This window comes from Setaria italica, chromosome VII (genome assembly GCF_000263155.2).
Source record: "Setaria italica strain Yugu1 chromosome VII, Setaria_italica_v2.0, whole genome shotgun sequence".
Lineage (NCBI taxonomy): Eukaryota > Viridiplantae > Streptophyta > Magnoliopsida > Poales > Poaceae > Setaria > Setaria italica.
This window is the reverse complement of record NC_028456.1, coordinates 18,121,241-18,148,375: the sequence shown is the minus strand read 5'-3', so window position 1 is coordinate 18,148,375 and position 27,135 is coordinate 18,121,241. Positions and strand designations below refer to the sequence as shown.

The window sequence follows — 27,135 nt, the reverse complement described above, 5'->3', positions numbered from 1 at the left end:
AAGGAGGGCTCAAAATTATTAGGACGAGCTAAGCAACGAAATAAAGGAAAATATACAAAGCTTATAAAAAAATTATTATCTTGGTTTATTTTATTAATAAAGCTTGGGATAAAAGATGATGATGATTTGTGGGACTTTCCTTCCTCGAAGTCTGGATCGAGCTTCTTCTTCGTAGTCTGGATCGTCAAATGCGTTTTTGGTGTCGTCGTTTTCTATATTATCGTAGTTATACATAAGCAACCAAGCAAACAATTATAGCAATACATCAAACATGGGTTACAGGAGGATAATTGGGGTTTAGGAGGCTTGAGTAATTTCCTAGAATTTTCTAGGATTTTTCCATAGCTTTTCGGGATGGTTTCCTATTTTTGGCCACATGAAATATGGGGTTCTTCATTAATGAAAGGAGGGTTTAGTTATAGGGGTTATGGATGTGAGATTTGGACAAACAAGGTATGGTTGGGTTTAAAATGGGTTCTAATATATTTTGGTGAATTTTTGATAATTTTTGGGAATTTCTAACATGGCTAGGTGAGAATTGGTGTATGTTTATTCGGGTGGCTGTAGCTAACAAAGCGGATGGGGGAGGAGAGAGAGATAGGCGGTCCCGGCATGATGTGGCGAGGGGGCCGTGTGGGGGCTAGCGTGGCCGGACTGTGCTGTGGGTTGGCGGTCCACGTGATGGGCTGAGGGAGAGTGCGTGCATGTAGTGTATGTAGATGCGGTGCAGGGATGGGAAGGGGAGCAGCGCCACCCAGTTGGGGTCACCGGACCGTCGCGTGTGGCAGGACAGCTCGCCGGCAGGCTGTGCCGGACGAGGGAAGGCTTGGGCCAGGGCAGGAAGTGGCCAGGGGCTAGAGGAGGCCATGGCGGACCGGTGGAGGACAGTGTGGTCAATGAGTGGTGACCGACGGCAAGCTTGGAGCTTGTCGGAGTTGCACGGCAGCACGGATGCGAGGGGAGTGAGGTCTAGAGGGGGTTTGGGGGTGCTAAGGGCATGGGAAGGCTCGAGGTGGCTCGACGCGTGCAGTGGAGGACTTAGGGTGGCCGGTGGTAGACCGGAGCAACGCCGGCGGCTCGCCGGAATCCCGACGGCGCAACGGCCGAGCGGGGATATGGCTGGAGAAGGCGAGGAGGACATATAGCAGCACGGGCAGCATAGCGGTTGTACCTGGGACTTTTTGGAAGCTCACGCGGGCAGCGTGACATCCAGAATTTGGCTGGCGGCGAGCTGTGGGCAATGGGATTGAGCGGCGGCGGTGGTTTAGCGACGAGCGGCCAGCGGGAGCGGCGCTTCGATGCGGGTGAGGGAGGTGGCTACCACTGCGCGGGGCTCCTCGACTTCGACCCAACCCGGCTCTAGGAGATAGAGCATGGTGGCGGGTGGAGGAGGTGCGGCAGGATCCTATTCCGACGAAGGAGAGTGGTGGAGAGTGGTGGAGAGGGGGGGTAAGGAGTGTCGGAAGGGCTATTTATAGCCCAACGAAGAGGATTGGGGGCTCGGACGGCCTTGGCCAAGCTTATCCGGGCCGGCCGGCCGCCAATGGTGCGGCGGCGCGTGGCATTAGTGGCGGGGGTGGATAGGGCCGGGAGAGAGGATGCTGGCGGGAAGGAGCGCGGTTGTGGACACGCTTGGTGCTGGCACGTGTGGCGCGCTCACCGGGGAGATGAATCAGGCTGGGATGGAGGAGATCAGGGGGAGCTCGCCGGTGGCCACGCTCTGGAGCGCGAGGAAATGAATAGGGGCGGTTGGGTTCTTGAGCGGGGGGAAGGGTTCTGATAGGTGCGGCGACGATAGGAGTATGAGCGATGGCGGCGCGCTCGCCAGGGAACAGTGAGAGTGGCTGGAGGGCCGGGTGCGGCACACGGCTGGCGTGATGTCGTGGGCGGGTGAGGAGAAGGGAAGGGGGGATGGATGGAGGTTGGGGATGATGACATCAGGATGACATCATCGTGTGGCAGGGCTGGGCTAAGCGAAGTGGCAGGCCGAGGCAGTTGGTTTGGGCCATGTGCGGGAGAAAGAGGAGGTAGGCCAGGCTGGAAAGGGGAAGGGGCCGGTTCTGAGGTTATCAGCCCAAGTAGGTTTAAATGGTTTTTCCTTTTAGTTGGTAAGGTGTTTTAAGTTCAAATTTGAAATATGTTCAAATTTGAATTGGTTTTGGTGTAAGGGCTTGGAAGGAATGTTAAGGTGGAATATTTTGGAGTAGATGGAGTAGTTAGCTCAAACAAATGCATATTTGATTATGGAAAACTATTTGTGATGCAATAATTCAAATGCAAGGCTCTATGGCTTGAATTGCTATATAAATTTTAGAAAAAGTTTTTGGGGTCCATATTTTAAATGCTTAGGAAAATTGGGATGGTACATCCGGCCCCACCTGGTCTCAATTCTTTCCATGTTAATAATTTTCCAGGATCCATCATAAGTGTCACAAGATCCTATTCTAGCAAATGATAGGAAATCACTCGATTTCTCCCTCTGTATCACTATTTCTGTGCCTTATTTTTTATTTCACGAATCATGTAGATGGCATAAGAGGGGAGAACATGTATGACCAAGGAGAGGAGCGATGGAGCACGAAAGAAGAGGACAAGGATGGAGAAAGAACGAGTTGCCAACTCTATGACTACAAAGTTCTTAAGGCTGCAACAAGTCATTTCTTAAATAGTAACAAGATAGGGAGCAGTGGATTTGTGGCCGTATTCAAGATAATTATTAGATAAATATTTAATCATTTTAGTTTGGTAATAAAAAAATTCGCGAATTTCACACTAACATAGTATTGTGTTATGAAATATGCCCCAATGAAGTTGGGGATTTTGGTAGTGATCGTGTGTGTGGGGGGGGGGGGGGGGGGTTTGCTATCTCCCCCTGATTCTGCCAAAATTTGCTTATTTCTATTTGAAAAAGGGGGGGACCCCCCGAAGGAAAATCCAGCGGTCCAACTCATGGAAAAGAAGCTGGGCGTCAACGGGCAGGAGCACGCGGCGCGGCACATGCTGAGGGTAGTGCACATCGTGCTCCTCTGCGTGCAGTAGGACCGACCTGCCAAGGCGGCCGACCATGGGGGCAAGTCATATGCCATGCTGAGCAGTGACAACAGGACGGAGGTGCTGCAGGAGCCATCTCTTCCAGTTCCAGGGTACATCGTCCGTACGCCGGCGGCGTCTGGCCCGGTCCGGCTGTCGTTGTGCCTTGGGTGTAGGTAGAGCTACCGCCTACCGGTGCTCGCCTATGGAGCCAGATCAGACCGGTACGTGAATGGCTTTAAGTCAGGCATAAGAGACGAACTTACTGGTGTTTGGTTGGTCCAAATTATGAGATGCAAGACCTGTGCTATATAAAATATGAATACTTAAGGAGAAGACTTTTGAGTTCACTGACGTAACACATATGGTCATACAGCATAAAACTACGGTTATTACATTGGTTATTACCGATTCATAAGTCGTAACCCTTGCTCTTAGGCGGGCAAAATTTTCTTTTAAGGTTCAACGGAAGGGAGGGGGAGGGGTAATAATTTTAAGAGAGATTAGTGTTAGAAGTTCATGCTAATCAAAATTGCCTATCTTTGTTGTCTCTCATATGTCCATATTCTAAGCACCATATAGGCTTATATTTCATTTTGTTAGGACATGCCTTTGGCCAATATATAGTTATTCTATATTAATATATATTTTTTGTGATAGAAAGTTGATGTCACTAGATTCGTACTCGAAAATACTTTATTATGACTATTCTTTTCATTACATAAATGTGCTGTTGTAATGAAACGAAATATGACTTACAAACTACAGACGGATGATGATCACACTATAATCCTTATCCGGTTGTGATACACTTAGCTTCAGCTATATGTTTAGTATTAAAATAAATACTCAACACCTGGTGCATACGTGTACACATAGTCTGCGTGGTTACTGACACTACGCAATATTAATAATAATAAGTCAAAAATTTAGACACGTGTGTACGGAGTACTTTGAGATATATATTCTTTTTATATAATCGCATATTTAAATAATTTAGGCATCACTTTAGCTTTTTCTTCAAAGAAATATTGACAAATATAGGTAATTTAGATGTTGATCTATTATTGAGAAAATGTTGAAACCTATCTTTAGAAATGCTAAATTCAGATCTCTATTTAGGTGGGCTTTAAAACCACGAACCTTAACCAGCTTTCACACGTTGTATATATAGCAGCCCCCCGAGAGGAGGAGACGTAGGGATCGTGTTGCTGCGGCGGTGGCATCCATAAACGCCTCCGATCAGTCTGGCGCGACACCTTCGGCGCGCACGTCCCAGGGAACGGGAGACGACGAGCCGCACCAACCTCCCAGGTCCCAGCCCCGGAAGGGCTCTGGTGACCATGTTCAACTGGAGCGCAGCAGAGGGGAGAGGGCGGCCTAGGACTACGAGTGACCAAGGAAAACTCTTAACTCATTAACGTTAACGTGGACCCTATGACTACGAGTTGCAAGCCCGAAAGAGAAATGGGATCATCTCACATGTAGGGGCGGTGGAAGCTGTGGAGGCAACGGCTAACGAACAACAACAACTCTATACCATGTGAGAAGATGAATCTTACTATTACTAATTGGAGGCTTCTTTTGAAGCCTCTAGGTGAAGCCACCTAGGATTTCTAAGTGGACACTCTAGAAAAAGAGCCTAAAGTAATCCCCTAAATCTATATATAAATTACCCACCTCTGCCATTATACAAAATAAACTAAAGTAACCCCCTAATCTTCATTAAAATTATCCACTTATGCCATTATAAACAATATTTAAAATAACCCCCTAATTTACAACTGAATTGCCTACCACTATTACTTTAAAAACTTTTAGTAACCCCTTAAATTTGCATCTATATTACCCACAATGCTATTATTAAAAATAACATAAGGTAACCCTACGTTTGAATCAAATAACCTTAATTAAAAATATACAGCAATATATGATTCTAAATCATCTATATCTTACACTATTGGTATACGATATAATAATTAAGGTATATACACATGATGTGTGTCACTATTTATTAGGATATAAAGTGATGAGAATATAGATTTCTATGCTAAAATTTTATCTCAAACTTAGGGTTCATTAAACAAATTCAAGCGCATACCTGCGATGTAAAAAGTTAAAGATTATAAATGTGGATGAAAATATTATAGAGTAATTACTAACTAAAATCTATCACAATTGGATAAATATATTAAGTATATATCTACATAAGTATTGTGTTCTAATATTTAACAAACGAGAGGTAGCTTATGGTAATAGTTTTGTAGCAATATAGTCTTATTTTTTTTCCATTGGAGACTCCACATTAGTTCTATTTTTTTCCATTGGAGACTCCACATTAGTTCCCACAAGACAAGCTAGAAAAAAGAAACAAATTCTTATAAAAATTAAAAACATCAAACACCAATCCTGTAAACTCTAATAATCATAGCCATTGATCTATTATATTTTCTAAAAAGTTACCCACCACCGTCATTGTGAAAATATTCAAAAATAAGCTCTAAACCTATATTTAAATTACTGAGCTCAGCTATTTAAAAAATAAACTAAATTAACCCCATAATCTTCATTCAATCTACTAATACACATCATTATAAAGCATAACTTAAAATGTTATTCTAAAATTTTATCTATGTTACCCACGTATGTCGTTATTACAAATAACCTAAAGTAAACACCTAAATCTTAATCTAATTATCTTCATGTGCATCGTACAGAAATGTCAAAAAGTAAACTAATATATGATTCTAAATTAACTATTTATGTCATTGTTAATATAAAAATATTAAGTTAAAGTATATACACATGATGAGTGCCACCATTTAGACCATTTATACATGTATGTGAGGAATTGATGAAAAATATTGATTTGTATGCTAAACATAATGTATGGAGGATTGGAGGTGTGATACAAAATGGAAAAAGTATGAATATGGATGAAAAGGTGCATAGAGTAATTATTAATTAAAAATCAATCACAACTGGACAAAGATAGGTACATATCTATATAAGTATTAGGTTGAAGTATTGAAAAATAAGAGAGTAATAGGTAAACAATTTTGATTATTAGCTAGGAGTTTAATTTCTAAATAATTTTCAAATACAATAGATTTTAAAAATATTAGCCTGTGCGGGAGCACGGGTTGATGGACTAGTATACTACAAATATTAGGTTTATCTATTTTGAGTCTCATGGCTGATAGTGGATTGGATGTCAAGCAATCCTAATGATATAAATAGAAACTAATTCTACCCTATTAAAAAGTCTAGCACTATTTCGGTCCTATATATAACCAAAAAGAAAATGGAAAAAAAGGAATAGTACAGCAGTTCGTGGGAAAACATGACTTTTTGCACCTCCTCCGTGTTGAGAAATTCTGGTACAAAGTTGAGCTTAGTTGTCTGCTAATGGTTAAATAAGAGAGGATTTTGTTAGAAATATCCGAGCTAAAAAGGTACTCTCTTCGGTCGGTTATAGATGACGTTCCGATTGGAGGTGTCAGTTCAAATAACAAAGGTGGTTTTGGAATAGAACGTCAAATAATCCTGAGAGTAGTAACAAATTCTGGTCGGATACAATTTCAGCGTCTCTTCAGTCCCCAAAGCTAGAGTGGGCTACATGGTTCAACATCACCTTGGGGGTCGCTCGTGGCCTCCGGTTTCTCCACGACAAGGGGATCATTCATAGAGATCTTAAGCCACACAATATACTTGTCGATGAAAACTTCAATCCCAAGATTCCGACTTCGATCTCATGGGGATGTACGATAAACAGAGGACTCACGAGAGCACAGAGAAGGTCGCCGGAACATTGTAAGTACATGTTCGTTTTGTCAAAATTCTATACAATTCGGAAATTACATGCCTGATCCTCTGCCCCTTTGGGGCTGACGCGAGTTACATGCAGAGTCAACGACTACTCTATAGCGAGTCAAACCTGGATTAGGCTAGAAACACGCTACTGCACCAGCTCGGGGATGAGCCTGAGCAGGAAGGACATCTCCCGCGGGGAGAAGCTCGGCGTCCCCGCCGCCGCCGTCTCTAGCCTCTCAACCTCCCCGCAGCTTTCGGGGCTCGGCTCCCGCGCGGCGGCCGAGAACGCTGACACGGCCTCGGCGATCTCCCGCACCAGGTCGACGATGACGCCGTCCACCCCCAGCAGGTGCTGCACGAACACCACCTCCGGCACGTTGCTGCAAGAAACAAAAACACGACGATGACACGTTCAGTTCCTGATGGCCGTCAGCGTCGCAGGTAGCCACGTAAAGTGTTCAGTGGATTTAAGTGTCACTCACTTGAGCTGGCCGTAGGTCATGAGCGACAGCCCGGCCTCCTTGATCTTGGCCGCCGCCGCCGGCTGCCGGAGTATCGCCCGGACCTCCGACACGATCCCCTGTAGGCTACCGGCGACGCACAGCCTGACGGCCTCCTCCAGCGAGTTCCGCCTCGGGTCCGCGTAGATCTGCGTCCCTCCGTTCGTCAGGAAGTACACCTGATCGATCGAGTCGCGTCGCAACAATTTCGAACAGGTTCAGTCACCAGTCACTGTTCACGGTCCGAAAACTTATGTGCTCAAGCTCAACCATGGCCGTGTCAGCAATGGCACTTACAGGGTACTTGTCTTGCAGCTTCCGGATGAGCAGCGCGGCGTCGGGCTTGAAGCTGGAGAAGATGACGGGCCTGCCGTCGGCGTGCTCGAAGACAACCTGATGAACAGAAGCCGTAGCAGAGCGGTCAGTAAGTGTATTCAGAGATGTTGCACAAGGAAGCTAGCATCGGTTCTTGCTCATAGCAACGTGCCTTGAGGACGGCTTGCAGGACACCGGTGAGGGCCTCCTCCGTGTACGCGAGGTCGTCGTCGAACTTGAGCTCGACGTTGAACCCGACGCGGCGGTCGACGCCCTCGAACGCCTCCCGCAGCGTGCAGAGCGCGTCTTCTTTCTGCACGTCCCACTTGAGGATCCTCCCGTCCTTGAGCTTCCGGAGCAGCGGCTTCCCAGCCTGCAAGAACAATTCGGCAAGGCAACACGGAGGTGAGCTCGAACATTACCGAATCTGGCAACGCGGTCGTTTAGGATTTTGAAAGGCTCGTGTCTGTTCACGGTGCATACCTTCTCCTGGTTCCTCTGGGGCCCGTAGGAGAGGAACTCGTCGAGGTGAAGCTCGGTGACGCGCCTCCCTGAGATCTCGCCCTGAAATTCGAGTATTGATCACAGTTTGTGGTGCATGATACGATGTGCAACGTGAGAGAACAAGATGGTTTATGGTAAGTAGTAACATGTAACATTGGAATTCTGGGATATGCTTACATTTTCTTGGGTGTAGATGAAGTTGTCGTGGAAGATGACCGGGCAGCCATCCTTGGTGACCTGCAAAAATCACGGTCACGGTTAGCTACCCATTCCAGCGTGTTTTGATATAAAGGAGGCAGTGCTAAGGAGATAGAACTTTGCGATTACAATAAGTTCGATATTATACAAATCAAATATCTCTTGCATCGATAATACAGAATTCTAGCGTGTTTCATTCTGAGCTGCAGAGGCAGAAATACCAAGATAACAAGTTACTAATTTTACTGTGTTTGCTTTGAAATTTTATCAATGTAGATGCGATTTTTGTGTAGATTGATCGGATCAATGAATTTGTCTGTTGTTTAGAAATCTTTCGTTCAAGTTTTCTCCCCGAGATCCGGGAGGAGCTCGAGAACTCGAGAACTGGACCGATGTTTCTGGACCGACGCCACGAGCTCTCCCTGTTCCGGTCCCTCCCGGCCCACCAGCATGCCACCCACCCACCCACACACGTGTCAGCTCTCGAGGAGGCCACCGGGGCCCACCGCCCCCGACTGTCCACGGAGAAGTCAAATCCACCCTCGTCTAAGAACCGGCTTGGTCAACGGCGGACGACGGCGAGTGTAACGCCGTGGGGAAAAGAATGTAATGGTTGCGTCGCGCACCTGGACGTCGAACTCGACGTAGGCGACGGTGGGGTGGCTGGCGGCGGCGGCGTTGAGGGAGCGGAGCGTGTTCTCCCTGACGTCGCCGCGCACCCGCGGGTCCGGCGACGCCAGCGCGTTCATCCCCTTCCCGCGGTGCCCGATCACCACGAGCGGCGGCCGCCTCCGCCCGGCGTCGTCCCTCGCCGCCGCGGCACCTCCGATGCACGGCGCGGGGAAGGTGGAGGAGGCCACTAGGGCGTGGAGCTCCGCGGCGATGTCCGGCTCCGGCATGGCGGGCGGGACGGCGGCGTCGGCGGCAGCGCGCGCGGCCTTGCGCTGAGCCATCGTCGTCCAGGTGAAGGGGACGCTACGTCGCCGGGCGGCTGGCGGCGGTGCGTGGCTGGCTGACCCTGTTCAGACGAGGCGACCGACCGGCCGGTGAGGAGAAGGATTAGTGCTTGCTAGATAACGGCCAAATCACACCTGGAATGCGCGCGGCTTTTTTGCTGCTAATTTGTGGAGGCCAGGGAGAGGACGCTATTTATATACACACAGCCTCTCGCTCTCTGTTGAGGGTCAGGTGGATGGGGTGGTTTGCGTGCGAGAAACCGAGAAGAAGCGCGGGGAAAACGAGGAAGAAATCGACGGCGATTCAGGTTAGGACAGACAGCGAAGCGAAGCACTGCTTCCATCCGGTCCAAAGGTCCAGCCTCGCGGCGGCTGCTGCCGTGCCGCCGGGTGGTCGCGGGTCGCGTCAGCTTCAGCTACTTGCTTCCGAGGAAGATCCCTTCTTGCTCCAATTTTTCCTCTTTATCTTCCGATGTTCCAGAACCGTACAGAAATGGATATTCTTCGTGACCTGGCGATCGACGCGGCGGCAGGCACACGGGAGGTCCGGCGATTGGCGTGCCGTGGCGCTTCAAGATCGATCGTCGTTGCCCACCACTGCACGCCGCTCCAAAAGAAATGATACGGGGAACGTGCACAGCTACACACGCATGCTCTCCGTCGAGTGCCACACACTTCGATCAGTAGCTGCTACTGCTCCCAAGATATCTGGGCCGGTACAGGTACTAATCCGGCAGTTCGGTCGAACGGATTCGCGCGCGGCCACGGCCAGGTGGAAGATTAAAAAGGTTGGCAAAATTTGGCACTCGAAGGAGAGTTTCTCTCTCATGTCTCATCTCATCTCACCCAGCCACAGACCGTGCCGCTATTTTGAATAAGCCATCAGTTGACTTTTTTTTCCTAAGATTTTTCAACCTTTATTTAACAGTTTGTTGTGCAGAGACAAAGCATAAGTGCACGACCATATGCTAGGGATTCTTCGATTTTAAGTGCACGACCATATCACCGAAGTGCGTGGATTTGAATTCTCAGAAATGGCAATTCCCGTCCGTTTCACATCGACTTCCTTATCTCCAACGGAATCCACCGGGTGATGTTACATCCCATTTCCGAGGCATTTGGGTTCACCCGTGACATTGAATGTTCCATTTGTGTGTTCATGTCAGAATACTTCAAGTCACAAACACTTAAAAAATATTTGATTTTTGCAGATAAATTTTTAAAGAAGCTTTTAGAAACAAATAGCAACCGAGGCATACTGCTCCCAAAGAAATCACTAAAGCCCCGATCCTTGTAATTGAATTCATTCTAATGATCATAATTTAGACACAAATTAATTAAGCTAATATAGTATATTATTGTTGGTCATATGAGAGAGATACTTATGTGCTGCACTTCTGTTACAGGGAAGCGAGTCGGAGAGCATGCTATAAGTTGCACATTAGAAACATAGTATGAGGATTTATGGAATCAATTTCCATCTCCCACCCCCACGAATTTAAGATAGATTTATATCTAAGCTTTGGAAAGTTGTGGAATGCTACATTCCAAGACAAATAGCATACTCCATTAAGTAGATTCCAATTGTTGAAGGGATCCAAACGGGATCTAAACAAATTTCACACCTTGAGAATAGGTATAAGTTGTATGGGATCCTGCTCTGCTTATATATTCTTACACTTCTAAATTATAATGGAAAGCTGACCGATTTCAGGTATACTCTTCTTTTGCTGTTGGGAACTGCCTCAACTTCATGTCCTCTGCTTATGCAGCACGGGTTATTGGGCTCTAGTCGTCGACAAAGCAAAGTAAACATGGTTTAGCATGGAATAGTAATGGTAATGATGATAATGAAATAAATGCGGGCCGGTTTCTTTTATACAAAATGCATAGAGCTACTCATGCATAGATGTTAAATCTCTGTGGAGACTGAACTCAATCTACTCCGTTCAACGAATTCAGTTTTACGCTCATTACACCACCCTTTGAGCCCTTGTCCAAGACTCAAAGAGTAATAGGCGCTCTAGAACTTGAATTAGATTTTGTGATGGTATCTGTTTTCCTGCTCATTTCTTTACTTGGAAGTCCGGTTATTAACTGACTGTTCTTGTGGTCTGTTTAGGAAGTCCCTTTTTGCAGTTGTAGGGTCCATTCACGGACTCTTCTTTTATCAAAACACAAAAACCTCTTCAGTCCTTCGCATTCACTGAGGATGATTCTTCTTCTTTTTTGAACTAACACCATCATACTCTGAGTATTTATAGCACGTACTATGAGGCTATCAGGAAAGTAACTAGTGTGGTAGCTTATGATCGAGTACCAGTTTCACATCTAGCGAATCATAGAAGTTGACAAAACTCTGTTTTCTCCAAAACGACTGAGAGTGTTGCTGGCGTAAAAAACTAAGTTTTGTACACAGATTGAGCAACAAATAGCCGTCCAACTACCATTCTTAAAACCGGAGCACTTAGTTGCGGAAACATCAGCATTGTCAGGGTATTCCTGCTCCTAAGCTAATACATATGATATGGTATGGTCCTAAACTATATTACAGCATAATACAGAAGTGTTTGCGTTTTAGTCTCACCACTGTCAGCTTGGGGGTGATGCTGGATCCATTAAAGCATCTGCAGAACTGTACCAGGGACGTACTTATGAGGTGGGTCTCTAACCGATTGCTTGTACATATGAAAAGCTTCCGATCGGACCAAGATTGCGTCCAACCGTCAAAGAAAAATTTAGCACATTCTCCCATGGCTTCTCCTAGCTTCTTGATCACATATCTCTCAGCATCGATGGATCGTATACCATAACCTCATTCTCACCAAGGTCCCATACATAGAAAAAACACCTCTGATTAACTATAGCCTGGAAGAATATCTGTAACAAAAGGCAGGGAAAGCATTCAGAGATAAAGGCCAAACTGAACAGACTGCACATTGCACTGAAGTAGTAAGAAAATCAATTCCGCTCACAATAAAGGGTCATATGTTTCAAAGGGAACCAGCAGGTGCAAACAAGTATGGGAGGAAAATGCATACACATCTACAACTGGGAACGGCATATGTCAGGTGGTCCCCCATGAATTGCTTGCGAACTGAAGGAGATTGTGTAAGACTCCGCCCAGCAAGAAGGGCAAGTAAAGAACAGTTGGGAAAATGCATTTCATCCGCACCATGAAGTCAGATTCCATTAGATGGCGCCAACGAGAGTCAACGTGTGCGCCATACAGCGCGCCATCCATCTGTTTAATACGCCGGATGCAGATATCCATGAAATCGACGTCAAATTCAGCCTGTGCTGTTATCTGTCCATGAATATCATCCGGGGCCAGTTCAATAAACTTTGGCTTGAAATGCATCAACCAAGGCCTGCAAAAGAAATATATTTCAGTACTGGGTTTTGCAGTTGAGGAGAACAAGAAAAATATGAATGGTCAGTTTTATAGTACGCGGTTATGGCTGGACGAGGCTGCAGAGTGGTCATCCACTGGTAGAATTCCAATGCAGAGTTCTGAGTGGGTTCTTCCTTCTGTCCGAGTTGCCATGGGGTTGGTGGCGAGTAGTATTTACAAACTTTTATCTTCATGACTGGAGAATCCGTTTCCTGGAATTCGCACGCAAGTGATTGGACTCTGGCTTTTGATTTGGACTGCATTGACCAAACATAAGATTCGGACGTAACGTTGTTGACAAAAGCAGGCAAACATTTTTTGTGCACTGAAGAATTCTGCTGAGTCTGGGAGGGTGAGCACGCTTCCCAGGTAGCTTCTTGTGCTACTGGTAGTGTGAGCTCTCGTGGAGAATTGTCGATCTGCAGGTCATGGATTGGGTGGAATGCCGAGCTAACATCACTGCCAAGGGGAAGACCTGCTGGTCTGATGGAGCTGTGGTAGAACCTAAGGTCAACACCTGGCATTGGTCCTTTCATTGTAGCTCTAGATTGGGAAGTTTTCAGGGATGGGCAGGCATCAGGAAAAGTTGTATCCTTTCCATCCGGATTCTGCATTTGAAGGTACCGTGAAAATGCGGGGCGCTCCATCCTGGAGCTTGGATCTGGTAACAAATGAATAATGATGAATGTCAAGAACACATTGGCAAGGACAGACAACCATGTAGGACACTGGCACATGAAACTCCATAGTAGGTGCAAACATGGTAAAAAGGATGCACAAAATTCCACCAGCAATAGCATCAGCAGAGTCAGCGGTATTGTGCATCCATGCAAGTATTGATACAACCAGTGTGTAAGAGAGAGAAAGGTATATAGAAAGAACGCAAATTCGACGCTATTTCAGCTCCAACCAATGCACGCTTCATGCCTCCAATTGGCGAGCAGTACCTGAAGCCATTTTGGTAGCTCTTCACAATGACACAAATAACGTCGAAAAGAATAACTTCCAACTCGTCAATTTTATCATTTATTATTTCCCGGCTTTGCATCATTGCAAAGAAAATGGATATTGCGGCCTGTGACATTAGCATATGGCCATGATTAATACAGCGGATGATCATTAATTATGACCAGTGAATTCAAAAAAGTATCTAGTACTTACCTCTTCACTTATATTCAAAACTGATACCCAATGCATGGCTGCATCAAACAATCTCGTTGTGGTGGAGTGTTGCTGGGCTCTCCCACTCATTTTCGCCCACGTGTAGCATACTTCAGCTGAAGGCCTTGGCTGCAAATAATTTCTAAGGTCAACTATGAAACTTCAGGTAGGCGCTTCATTGGAATTATAGAAACAAGTGCAAGCAAGCTCACCGTCGAAGCACCAAACTCAATGTTGACCATGCCTCTAAGGTTGTGAACTGTATCTGCAGCAAGCATTGCTCTTATGCGTTCAGGAGTGAACCATTGAGATCTTGGAAAGCTATTGTGTGGCATGTTGAGGACGCCAAGGTCAATACTGCCAAGATAAAGTACCTGTTAAACAACAGCAGCATAAGGACTTAATGAAAGAACACAGCATGGTGAATAGAATTGCATATATCCCTGCAACCTCACCTGTAAGAACAAGATGCATCCAGTGATTAAAGGCGAGTGGATATTCTTCGTAAGATCACTCTGCAATTTCGCAGCAGCAAATAGCAGATGACCTATCACGTATGAGCTCCAGTCATAGGATCCAATCTCATTTGGCCTCCCTAGGGCTGCCCAAAAATCAGTTCTGGAGTGGTCATGCTTGGAAGGAGGAGCAAACAGCGTTGCCATCACAAAAAAAAAAACCACAAATGCCACTTTAAAAGAGGCCTTTTCTTCTGCATGCATTGCAGTGTAGTACTGTCTCTGCAGAACCTCCTGTGCTGCTTTCTCACACCTGGAATCCTTGCCAGTCAAATTAAGGCAAGAACGCACATATGCGACCTGGCTACCTGGGCAACCAGATTCTATCTGCATAACTCTTTTACCAGCTGCAGGAATCCCAAACGCTAGTTTAACGTCCTCCTTGCTGAAAGTAAAGATGCGACTGTGATCAATCACAATACTCTGTGAATTCACATCTGCTTTTCTTAGTAGCCAAACAGCCAAGTTCCTGTTGATCTCTGTAAGCGCAGGAAATTGCAAAAGACCACCAAACCCAATAGACTTCACCAGCTCCCGCTTCGCTGAGTCGAATTGGGATATGACTTCGTGGACACTCTTTACTGAACACCGTGTTTCGTAATCGTCCGCAATACCACCAAGGCATGGAACATGCGTAGAAGGAGTACAAGTTTGTACGCCTGCATTTGAGTGGAGCTGCTGCACAACAAGAAAATATATTTAAGACTAGAAGGGGCTTGAACATCAGAGAAATGAAATTCTCAGACAGGTATAACAGCCTGCAACTGTCTAGTTACTACTTGTTATGCTTTGTTGTCAGGTCAAATAGAAAAGGTGAAACGAAACTGGTTGCTTGCTTTACATCATGATGAGTGAACTGTGTTAAACCTTCTTCCGTCATTTTGGCAAATCGTCAATGAAAATACTGGAGATTCCTTCCTTACCAGATAACCCACTGCCCAATGCCCAGTGACTAAGCTGAAATGGTTGTGTTTCCGTTGAAGAACAAAGGACAGAATCAACCTAGTCATGATCTGACTTGGAAGAAATTTCCACAGACTAAACACAGTGGTCTGTGATCAGAAAAACCAGGTGCGTTGTGCTCGAACATCTAGTGATCCAGTCTGGTGATTTTCTCACTGTCCGTCAGGCACAGTGGTCAGTCAGTGACAGGCAACTCTAAAATGGCCGCGCTCGGCACTCCTCTGATCTGGCACCTCCCCAGAACTCATGCCCTTCTTCTTCCAGAGCGATACTACTGAATCCCCAGTGGCTAGTTTATCGCGACACGAAGCCTAGGTCTAAACCCTGAGAGGCTGAAACCCTCCCTCCCAAATGTGGTGGTTCCTCGATATATTCAGCTTCCAGCAAGTGAATCCGTTGCTACCCGAACCCTAACCCACCTCATATCCGTGCGAATCCCAACCCGGCAAACCCCCATTGCAACAGGATCGCCAGCTCTCGCTTCCTCTGAACAAGTAGATGCGAAAATCTAAGATCGATACCACGGCGTGCTTAGGCCGGGCAACGACAGTTTGTGCAGTAAGAGGATCGGTCTCACCACCATCTCCATATCTAGGAGCCTGCACTGCAACCGGCCGCCGTCGGCCCTCCGCTCTCACGGCACGCCGGCGGGCAGCCCGAAACCTCCGGCAACAACCCTCCCCACCTTTCCCCTCCCGTGGTGTGCGGGGCTCGCGCGAGGACAGACTGGCCGGATTTGAACACGTGGCGAGTGTTCAGCAGAGGGATGTCCACTTGCGGCCGTCGCTGTGATTAGAGATCGCAACGGGCACAAACTCGTTGAGTTTTGCCACCCCAAATCCATGCCTATGGAAAATATCTAAACCCACTAAGCAATCCATACCGAGGTTTAAAATTTTGCCCAAATCCGTGCCCATCGGGTTAGCAGATACCCACGGGTTGCCCATGGGTTTCACCTACTTCTTCTCATAATCAACAAGTTATTATAACGAGCAACGAGTTCATAATCCATATATTTATATGATGAGCAACAAGTTCATGGTTCTCTAAAAAACTACTAATAGAGAGAATAAAATACAAGTTGTATAATCAAGTGACCACAATATCGCACTAAGTCACAAATCCACCGCATACATAACACAAGTAATCACTATAATAGCAAGCAAGCAACACTCTCACCCACTACGAACACATTCACCATTCGACAAATTAGGAAGTAAAGGGGAAGACATCACGTTCATTGTGCGTTCACAAAATAAAATGTTCACGGGTTTAGGTTTGGATACTATGGGAACAAACCCATGCTCATAAACCCAACAAGTAGAGATTTGTCCCATTAACAAACCTATGGGTAAGAAAATTGACCCACTACTCTAATGAGGTAAAAACCACGGTACGATGTATCGGCACTCATTCTGTTCAGCTAACCATACTGGTAGTGTGTTTGCCTTTTGTAAGTTGCATTGTGCAGGAATCTCACATGATTATCGCATGAATTCTGGTGTTTGCGATTATAAAAAAAAAAGCCCCTAAAACAACTTCTGCGAATCACAAAACAAGTTTTATAGGAGTAAGCATGATGATGATAACAGGAGCCATCCAGGCATCCCATAATAGAAGGAAAAGTCCATTTTTACTTCCTCGCCTGTCCACTTTATCAGTTTAACCGCCTAAATAAAATCTTAGCTCACTTTACCCCCTGAACTATTTCATTTGTTCAATCTCTACTCTAACTAACTATTTCATTTGTTCAATCTCTACTCTAACTAGATTTTTCTTTTTTGTTTCTCTCTGTACAAGTTGAATTTTGAGTTCAAATTTTGTGAGCGGATACGAAGCATAATATTTTAAAAAATTATCCTATGAATTTTTCATGATTATTTTCATAGGTTAGGAATATTTAATAGGAAATTCATCTTAAATATATAAAACTATACGAAAAGTAATTATGAAAAAATTCGAATATATTTTTCTCATGAGAGCATTATGTTACAAGTCAACTGAGAAAATCTAAAATTAAAATTTAACTTGTACGCAAAGAAAAAAAAATCTAATTAAAAGGTAGATTGGATCAAATGAAATAATTCGGGGAGTAAAGTAAGTCTAAATTTTATTTAGGGTTAAAGCGGATAAAATAAATAGATGAGGGGTAAATTAGACTCAGCCCACAAATTCTCTCTCAAAAAAAAGAAAACCCTAACTTTTCCGATCGAATTTCCAGCGCTGTTCCACGTATCGCTGTCAACAGGCACTTCAGGATCAAAGTGATGCGAAGAAGCTGCCCCACTTTGATCGGAGCGGACAGCGCCGACCAAAACTTTGCCGACAGTAACAAAAACCACCGTACGCAAACGACAGAATGAGGTTCAGATTCAGACTTGTCCTTCACCGTTGCAAAATTTTCCGAGAATTTACAGGCACGACTCGACCACATCCAGAGCAAAGCACCCATTGCTTTCCCCCCTCGCTTTCTCATCTCCTCCACATTTTTGTTTTGTTTTACCCCCTACGAATGTACAGCTAACAACACCGGAAACCGAACGGTCTTCGTCATCCCCCACCGCACAAAGGAAAAAACAGTCTGTGACAGAACACGCACAGGCAGAACAGCACCTTGGTGACCCAAGTTACCCACCTCCGGTCGGAGAATCCAGGCTACCCTGAGCAGCGCGCTGCTTCTCCCGCCAGTTCTCGCCCCACATCTTCGCCTCGGCCACCATCCTCTCTCTTTCACCCTTGTGCGCAGTCCCTGTGGCATGCCGCTCCCTGGGAGAGTCGTCCAGGTCCTTGCTTGGCGACCTATGGCCAGAGCTGCCTGTGTCGTCGTTCCTGGAAAGCGCCCTTCCGCTGTCGCTGACCCTGCTCCTCTGGTCGCCGCCGCCCTTCTTGGAGGTGCTGGCTGTGTTAGGATCATAAATCTGGTTTGCAAGGTAGGATAAAGCAGTCACAACGTCGGCAATGAGTGGGCGGGACGCAGCCTCAGACTGGATGCACATTGATGCCACCGCAAGCGCCTGGTAAAGTCCGCGCGTAGGGAATCGCCCCTCCAGCCCTGGGTCAGCCATCTTTGGGAGCTTCCGTCTGTCATTGAAAAGAGGTCGTGCCTGCCAATAAACAAAGAGTTAACTCCACTGAATGCAATTAGTTAATCCAAATAAGCATATGGAAGATAACCATTGATCATTGTAGAATGATACCAAATGATCATTTTCTTCCTAGATGTACTATATAATTGTTATTTAGCTAAGTAACCTAGCATGGACATCGCATCATGTATGTGTACAATTTGTTAAAAAAAACTAAAGAAGACTTCATAGTGCACTTCTAGAATTTGACATAATTTCTATCACAATCAGATCCAACACTTCAATACATCAATAAAGAGCATTACTTAAGTCAGAGCTATCATAATTTCTGCCTAAACATACAAACCAACTAACTATTATTGTAACCCCCTAGATTCAATCCCAGTTTCCCATCAAAATTAGATATCCATTTGCCAATCAAATGCTTAGAAGACATTGAGATATCAATATCAACAAACAAAATACGGGTTACCCAATAGCTTGACATTCAGATACTGGATACCCCAGCCAAAATATTCGACAAATGATTAATGAACAAATCGAACAAACTTACCCATGACACAAGGTTTTGCTCTGCGGCTGGTCTGGTGCTGTCAATGGCCTTCCGGCCAGTAATCAACTCAAGCAAGACAACTCCAAAGCTATAAACATCTGACTTAACTGTAAGTTGTCCTGTCATAGCATACTCTGGTGCACAATAACCATATGTTCCCATAACACGTGTTGAGACGTGAGACTTATCACCAACAGGACCCAACTTAGCAAGACCAAAGTCGGACAGCTTTGCATGGAAACCCTCTCCCAATAGAATATTTGATGACTTAAAGTCCCTGTATATAACTGGTGGGTCTGCCTTGTCATGGAGGTACTCAAGCCCTTTAGCAGCACCTGCAGCAATTTTCATCCTAGTGTTCCAGTCCAAGGCCTCCTTGCCAGGAGGGAGATCTGCATTATGTGCTAATTTAATTCAGAAATGGAAAATATGCCACTGCTCATAGTATTGCTAGACATTCAAACTTACTTAATTGGAGTAAAGTTAAAAGGATGCTTATAATATGAATGAATTCTCAGCAGATTTTCTACAAACTGCAGATTTGTACTCATATAATACTTAAAACATTGGAAGATTATTGGTTCCTGTTCCCAATATTGACCCACAAAGAGATAACAAAAATGCTAAAATGCTGCAAAGAAAATGTTCCAAGTGCACAGTTGTATCACTATACTATGTCACATGATATAGTTCAAATGCCTTTTGCGGGAATAAATTGCCAGAGCATAGCAAGTTCAGGAGAAATATTAAATTGGGATACTACTTGTGTCAGCAGTCTATTTCTTTGCTAGGTTCCAATCACTGATATGAAATGGATTATTCATATGTCACAAAAGGCACATTATGTTTGTCGATGCAGTAAATACATGATCCTTTTATTCGAATAATTAATTATAGCATAATTGTTACATTACAGCATTTGTATTCCATTCCAAGGAATTAAAAAGTGGAGAAATCAAATAGGCTATATCTTAGCAACAAAAAATGAACCTATGCAAAGATCATTTTATAACACACATTTTCAGTCACATGAACAATAAGGATGTGCCACCAATAGTATAATCATATAAGTGAGTTTCAACTCAAAATCTGTACATAAATTCCACACAAAAATAGACGTAGCTGTTTTATTACTCTGTATAGAGATTTCCCCAGTGTAGTAAAGTAAAGTCATATGTCGAATGCTTGGTGTAAACTACACTTAATTGTACTGTGCCCAGAATCAGATGCAATTATGAAAAAGTCCATCATACTTTAAGTAGGCAATGCTGAGAAAGTAGAAAGGCAGAACCATGATTGACTATTGGAAAAACCCATTGGTTACTGTGCACATATGTACTGCTGCGGGACAAAAGGACATGGGAGAGAAAAGTGTCTCCAAATCATGGAAATATGCGTTAATGCACATGGACAAAATGAAACGCATTGTCAGCTAGATGGGGGCAGACAGCATGGCAGATTGACAGCATGTACTCTGGCAAGCATGTGAAAAACAAGTACTATCATGCACTGAGTGCCACAGTACCAGCAAATAAACATCAACAGGAAACTTAACAGGAACTAATATGCAGAGACAAATATACAGAACAGTCTTACCATGCAGATGGTCTTCCAATGATCCAAGTGGCATGTACTCATACACGAGAAGGCGTTGATCTCCATCGGCACAATAACCAACCAAATTGACAAGGTTTTGATGATGAAGCAAACTGAGCATGAGAACTTCCACTAGAAATTCTTTGTTTCCTTGATTACCATCCCTATTGAGCTGTTTGATAGCAACAACCTGTAACAGATGCATCAGCATTTCAGCAAAATACAAATGCCGTGCCTTATACCAAATATCAGGGCTTCAAGTAGTTGCATACAAATCAAATGACATGGATCACTTCTTTGTTTGTTTGTTTCATATCATTCATCTAGTGAAATTAAAAGGGGACCTACAGAACAGTGCACACTGCCCTCAATTATCAACCAAGTATAAGTTGGATCAGCTACAAGTGAACATGGATTTTTCCGTGCCTGTGGGCATCCACCACTCATGTGCAAACACTGCTTTTTCTTGAATGTCCTAGACAAATCAATGGTGCCATTGGTACAGCCGAGCCACTTTTGTACTAGCCCAACAGCAAGAAACAAGAAAAGTCGAAAGCCTGCTTTGCCGACAAAGCGCACATCACCTGGCCCGTGCCATCGAGGCGGCCCTTGTAGACGCGCCCAAAGCCTCCCTCCCCAATGAAGCATTCATCCCTGAAGTTCTTCGTCGCGGCCGCAAGCTGGCGGAAGGTGAAGGTCTGCGCAGAGATGACATTGCCGTTGGCGTCCTTGAGAACCGCGAGCTCCTTCTTCGAGCCATTGCCCTTGGCCTTCGACTTGTTGGACCCTGCACATATGCATTGCCAGTATACCAAAGACACGGTCATACGCAAGCAAAGCCAGTATACCAATCATCACTTAAAAAAAACAATAGCCCTGCTTCTAATCAACGGGTTATCATGAGGTAGAGTTTCTGAATTCGGCAATATAAGTCGGTACCCTTCTCCCCTTCGAATACCGAAAGATCCCAAGGATACGCTGCATCGCACATCGCTCCTGTCATTTCCCGCAATCACATCCACACCCACAAGGATCGGCCCGGTCCGTTCGCACCAACAACCGAGCGACTGACTCGACCACCACAAACACGAGGAGACTAACCCGAGCATCAAGCCCCTCGCACGGATCCGATTCCCCGATCCCACCAACAAACCCAGCGACCGATCCAAGAGGGAGAGGGAGAGGGAGGGAGACGCGCGAACGCAGCACGCACCTGTGGGGGACCTCTCGGCGCGCGGTGGAGCCGCCACGGCCGCCTCCGCGCCGCCCCCGACAGCAGCAGCAGCCGCAGCCGCAGCGGACGAGGACGCGGCCGCGGCCGCCCACCCGGCGGCACCGCCATTGCCGCCGTAGTACCCGAGCTCGTCGTCCTCCTGCCCCGAGCCGAAGCACGGGAAGCAACCCATCGCGGGGACCACCGCCGAATCAACCAATGAATCAGTCGCTCCCCCGCGGCGCCGCGCGGGGGACCCGCATTCCCGCACCGACCAGCCGCTGGGTCCGGGTCGGCGGGGCGGAGGTGGCCGGCGAGGCGGCGCGGATCGGGGAGGCGAGCGAGGGGGGACGGGGAGGGGGAGGAACGGAGAGGGGGCGGGGGGCGGTGGCGTCGGCTGGCTTCCTTCGCTCGCCTTGGGCGGCTGCTGCCGCTGCCTGCTGCTCTTGGCTGTTGCTTATAGCAGGCAGGCTGCCGGCCCGCCTCCCTCTGGGGTCCGTGGGGGGTTGGTAGGACGGGAACGGGAAAGCGTAGGACGGGAACGGGAGGTTAGGAGCGACTTCACTGTCATTTTGGGAGAAATTCCGGGGGATTATCGTGTGATCTCGGTTGCGCCCCCCCACCACCCCCAAAAAAAATATCTCCGCCAGATAGTTTATCCCGCGTGCACGTGCTCCGTGCGCCCGGCGTGAAAACTACAACTTTTTTACCCGGTGAAAGTATCACTATTACGAGTAATTATTTTTCCCAGCGGTGAATAATCTTTCGGGAATTAAGATAATGATCCGGCCAGTAAATAAAGTACTGGCACTTGATGGTTGTCGGGAGCAAGTTGCTGATTATTGGCAACTTGCAAACGGAGCAGCCACGTCCAAGTCAGATGTCGGCTCGTTCACACGTACTAGTGCGTTGCTGATTTTACGCCGATTATTAATTTAATTTGACCGGTTGACTGATCTGATTACTCTACTGATTATAAGCAGCCGATTAAGCTCGTAAAGAATGACAGGCTGACAGCAGGCCGTTGCTCCGTGTGAGTCAAGGTCAAGTCGCCTTCCAAAATTAGATCCTCCGTGGCCTCTGCTCGTCGCCCTTTCCAATCTCGCATGCGTGTCCAGCAATTCAGGGGTCCTTTGGATTGCAGGTTTTTTGAAGGAATTTTGAAGGAATACTGTTCACAGAGGAATTCTTCCTATCCTATCATTTGATTTGCAGGAAATGTGAATAGTGTTCCATACGAATTTACTCCTTTGCATGCTGATTCCAAAAGATTTCTAACATCCACTCAGACCTATGCGAAGAACGAGAAACTCAATGCTTCAGCTACTTGTTAATTGTTGTCCTTCTGTGTGCAGCCCAATTGTTGGTGTGTACTACTTGTAGAAGAAATATTTAACCATGTCTGATCAATTAGTGGAAAACAACAATTTCATCATGGCTAAAGATCCTTTAGGATTCCTATGTTTTTCCTGTGACATATCCAAATTTCCATTCCATCAAAATTCCTACATTTTTCAATCCTATGTTTTGTATCTACATTCCTATAGTATTCCTATGTTTTTCATATTCCCATATTTTTTCTTTCCTGCATTCCAAATGAGCCCTCAGTTTTCAACGTGTGTGTGTGGGGGGGGGATGATTTAACACGAAGTTGTTCGTATTTCCCCCGACTTTTAAAAATTCATATGTCGCAATTTGTAAACAGGGTCCCCATGGTTATGGATACCTTGCAAAACATTAAAAATGCTTCGTTGGGTTAGTTGAACCAGGTATGGTAGGATGGCTGGGAAGGGTCACACTTCACAATCATCTGGAAACACACAAACACACAGCTGAAGGGACCTTAAAAGTAAACTCCTCCTGCTGATCATGTCTGAAGGGGCCACTGATGATAATTTTTGTTACCAATAAGCGAGGTTTAACTCCTTTTAAAATCACTGCATATTTCACAATCATCTAGAAAACCAAGGTGAATGGAACTCAAACGTAAACTCCTGCTAATCATGTCCAAGGGGCCACTCCGTCGCACTCACAGGCACGGGCTTGACTTTTTTTTCCCCCTCTCTCTTGAGAGGAGCACGACGCGATCACGCAAACAAAACAAATAAATAAGCAAATCACTTCGACATAGAGTCGGGGCTAGTGATGATTCGTACTGTGCCAAAAACACCTTTGCTTAAAAATGCTGTGCTTTTTTATCACCCTTGTCAAGTAGTAAAAGAGATTTATATTTCAAAAAAAAAGAAGAAGCAGTACTAAAAGAGAACAAATTAAAGGTGGATGCTTATGCCGGAAGGATTTGGATGTAGATGTGTATGGACCAATGACCATTCGCCTGACCAGAAAGAAAGAAAGCCAGGAGCCTTCCAAAGCTGCGGCGGGTCCACGTGATATTCGTGGCACTGTGCACGCAAACGCAACATGAGACAGGGATATCATCTCATCTGGGACCAGTCTTGGCGATTGCCATTTTTACCTTCAGTTTTTTCTTCTAATTCAGAATCAATTTTCAGTTGCGCTAGCTTCTTGCAGAAGATCTGTAGCATGGATTTTCAGTTGCGCTAGCCAACGTGCAGCTTACCACTTTCTAAATGGTACCTGCAAGTTGCAGCGGAAAGGGAGCATATATTCCAGCATCTCTCTACGTTATCCGCAAGGACAGATTGCCATATTTGTCCCCATGGATGGCTACAATGCACGAATCCTCTCGAAAATTTAGGCCGGTACATTAGCCGATGAGAAAAGATGGGCATTGAACTTGTATTTTAACACATGTTGGATTACCCCAACAAGTTGTTGCAAGAGCTAGCATTATCTCTATTTAAGGAAAATTTGACGATGCAACCTTCTGTTGCTCGCAATTCGTTGAGCACGTGCTGGTCACTTTCTGCTTTGAGGAAAGGACCTCTGCCTGACTTGTGCTCCGGGGCATCAGGGAGAAGCATAAAGACAGGGATCTACCAGCACATGGCCCAGAGCCTCTCTAATAGGAACTTATTGGGTTGAATCCTCATCTTTTGATGAGAGAAGGTGGATAACTTGATTTGGGGATGGAGATGACGTTTACGGCCCGACTACAACTATCTAAGGATGATGTGCCTTAGCAACCGAGACACCACCTCCAATTGTCGCCGCGATCTTGTGGAGCACGATCAACCAAACCACTAGAGTAATTCCTGCAAGCAATCGAGGAACAAACAAGAACAAGTAGAACAAGCAACTCAATTGCAAATATGGAGATGAAAACCAATCTGAATTCACAAAGTTAGGGTTCTGAATCGAGTAGAACGGATGGTCTAGTCGACACACGCGTCTACAAGAAAGTAACAATGGCTAAACTAACATCAAAACAAAACTCAATCTTTTTGTGGCGGCTCTAATCCTTATTAATACCTAGAAGAATGACCAGGGGGTGTTGGGGTCATGCTCCAACCCTAGGACGTGTCCCTAATGGACCCAACTTGATACACGACCCATCGGGCCAAAATAAGGCGACGCAATACTTTTGGACAGAAAACCTCTCAGTAGTAATTCGTCATTGCGGCCGCCTCAGAACAGATATGGACTTGAGTCTAGATCCATATAAAAATAGACTTCATAAGGATTCCAAGGAGTACTTGAACACCCAAAACGGAGTCCGGATGAGGTCGTGGCGGCCGTTGCAAGTCGGCGCAAAGCTGTAGTCCAAATCCAGCCTCAAAACGTGTTGGATTGGGTCTCTTTCTTTCCTTGGGCCAAAAGTGATATGGTGGCCTGGTGGAGGACGTTGAGAATACTTGGACTTGGCTCCCAATCTATTTCTTTGATCCTCCATGCCTTCCATGTGTGTTTAACACTATTTTTGATCCATGTATGTATTTTTAAAATTGACAACAAACACACATGATGGTGCAACATCAATTCATCAAATATATCACATACAATTATGGTAAAGATTGTTTCACCTGTGAATCAAAAGTTACTAATGTGGTTGTATCTGAGCAGGTGATGTCCTTATCATTCTCCCCTTCTTAGCTGTAAGTCGTCCTCGACTTGCTCCAATGGCATTCTAAGGTGCTTGCTTCGATGTTGGAGCATGGAGCGATGGCCATGCTGCATGACCACAACCAGTAATGCTTCCCTCCTTTAGCCTTACCTTGTTGCATATGGGAAGAGCATAGAACTATTATTGCCAAAAAGGGAAGACGCAGTTTTGGGAGCCCAGGGGGAATCTGGGCTTGCCGGGTCCAAAGATTGCGGCCCATACGTCATACGGCGGTAACCGTAGAGAGGAAATAGAAGCTGGCCCAACCCTTGTTACCTGCTACCAGATCAAACGACTTACCCGCCCAGCGCGCAGGGCCTAGCAGGAGGCCCATACCGGCCCACACCTGGTGCTTTTGCTCATCCCACACAACAACGCCCTACCGCTACCGGCATCCCATTATATTTGGTAATTTGTCGCATTTTACTCTCATCCAGCCGCGTACGATCTTGGCATCTTGCCTGTGTTTTTTTGTCGATGCCGTCGTTACTTGTCCGCAGCTTCCTTTTAAGTTGTGCTTCATCAACTGTGCCAACTTATCATTTTCTACCGGCTTTTTTCCTCACGGCAGAGGCCATTCTCCATAGGAGCTTCATGGAAATTTCATTCCAATTAACTGAGATGCCACGTCAACAACTTATATGGTGACATGACACAACATTTATACAGAGGGAGATATTGAAACATTTTCATCAAAATGAAATATAGGTGCTCACTGTTTCCAAACTCCATTTTGTCAACGCTCATTGGTCGCTTAGATACAACACTTATATGATATAGCCAATCTATAAAACTGTGAAATGAAATTTTGCATTGGGACTCGGAAGACTTTATTTCATTCATCAACTCAAATATCCTTAGATGACATGAAACTCTTAGTTGTAGTAACTACGCAACGAAATTGTGCACCGGTCATGACCTTGGTACTACACATTAGCCGCGCCTTAAAGGCACAGTTAAATATAACCGGCGCAGTAAATCACTCGTGCCTGTACTTGTACAGTAACGATTCTTCGCAAACCCAAACAAGCGAGCCCTGAGGTGGGACCGTGGGAGAACCGTGCAAACATTACCCTTCTCTGTTTCAAAATGTACGCAATGTAATATATTCTAATCTTGGAACAAGTCGAATCTATCTGATTTGATTAAGTATACAAAAGTTATATTAATATCTATGATACCCAAAAAGATACTATATATATATAGATAGATAGATTAAATGGGACTAATTTATGAATGCATTTTTTTTACAAACCTGAACGAAGTTGTAGAACTTTGACTTAGAACAAGTCTTCTATTTTAGAACAGATAGAG

At 45.4% G+C, this 27,135-nt stretch overlaps 3 protein-coding genes across 8 annotated transcripts; all 3 read right to left on the bottom strand.

Annotated features, from left to right (window-relative positions):
• Nucleotides 1-6,841: 6,841 nt before the first annotated feature.
• LOC101780211 (glycerophosphodiester phosphodiesterase GDPD2) lies at nt 6,842-9,467 on the bottom strand. Its single transcript, XM_004975373.3, has 7 exons — nt 8,987-9,467; nt 8,340-8,399; nt 8,142-8,222; nt 7,831-8,031; nt 7,641-7,736; nt 7,326-7,522; nt 6,842-7,223 (listed from the first exon to the last, which is right to left on the bottom strand). Exons 1-7 carry the CDS (start codon nt 9,311-9,313, stop codon nt 6,989-6,991), a joined length of 1,197 nt encoding a protein of 398 aa, XP_004975430.1. The 5' UTR covers nt 9,314-9,467; the 3' UTR covers nt 6,842-6,988.
• Nucleotides 9,468-11,689: 2,222 nt separating this feature from the next.
• LOC111257874 lies at nt 11,690-16,040 on the bottom strand. 6 transcript variants are annotated; one of them, XM_022828161.1, is made up of 6 exons: nt 14,327-16,039; nt 14,084-14,245; nt 13,872-14,000; nt 12,768-13,785; nt 12,358-12,687; nt 11,690-12,196 (listed from the first exon to the last, which is right to left on the bottom strand). In XM_022828161.1, the coding sequence occupies exons 4-5, from the start codon at nt 13,508-13,510 to the stop codon at nt 12,384-12,386; spliced, it is 1,047 nt and encodes a 348-aa protein (XP_022683896.1). In that variant the 5' UTR covers nt 13,511-13,785; nt 13,872-14,000; nt 14,084-14,245; nt 14,327-16,039; the 3' UTR covers nt 11,690-12,196; nt 12,358-12,383. The 6 variants fall into 6 exon arrangements, with proteins under 6 accessions (XP_022683896.1, XP_022683899.1, XP_022683901.1 ...); XM_022828164.1 differs by having other exon boundaries at nt 12,492-12,687; XM_022828166.1 differs by lacking the exon at nt 11,690-12,196 and having other exon boundaries at nt 12,294-12,687; nt 12,768-13,371; nt 13,658-13,785; nt 14,327-16,035.
• A 1,653-nt stretch (nt 16,041-17,693) lies between these two features.
• LOC101779799 (probable serine/threonine-protein kinase PBL7) lies at nt 17,694-21,990 on the bottom strand. Its single transcript, XM_004975372.3, has 5 exons — nt 21,798-21,990; nt 21,169-21,371; nt 20,585-20,774; nt 18,989-19,380; nt 17,694-18,453 (listed from the first exon to the last, which is right to left on the bottom strand). Exons 1-5 carry the CDS (start codon nt 21,988-21,990, stop codon nt 17,977-17,979), a joined length of 1,455 nt encoding a protein of 484 aa, XP_004975429.1. The 3' UTR covers nt 17,694-17,976.
• Between the last annotated feature and the right edge of the window lie 5,145 nt (nt 21,991-27,135).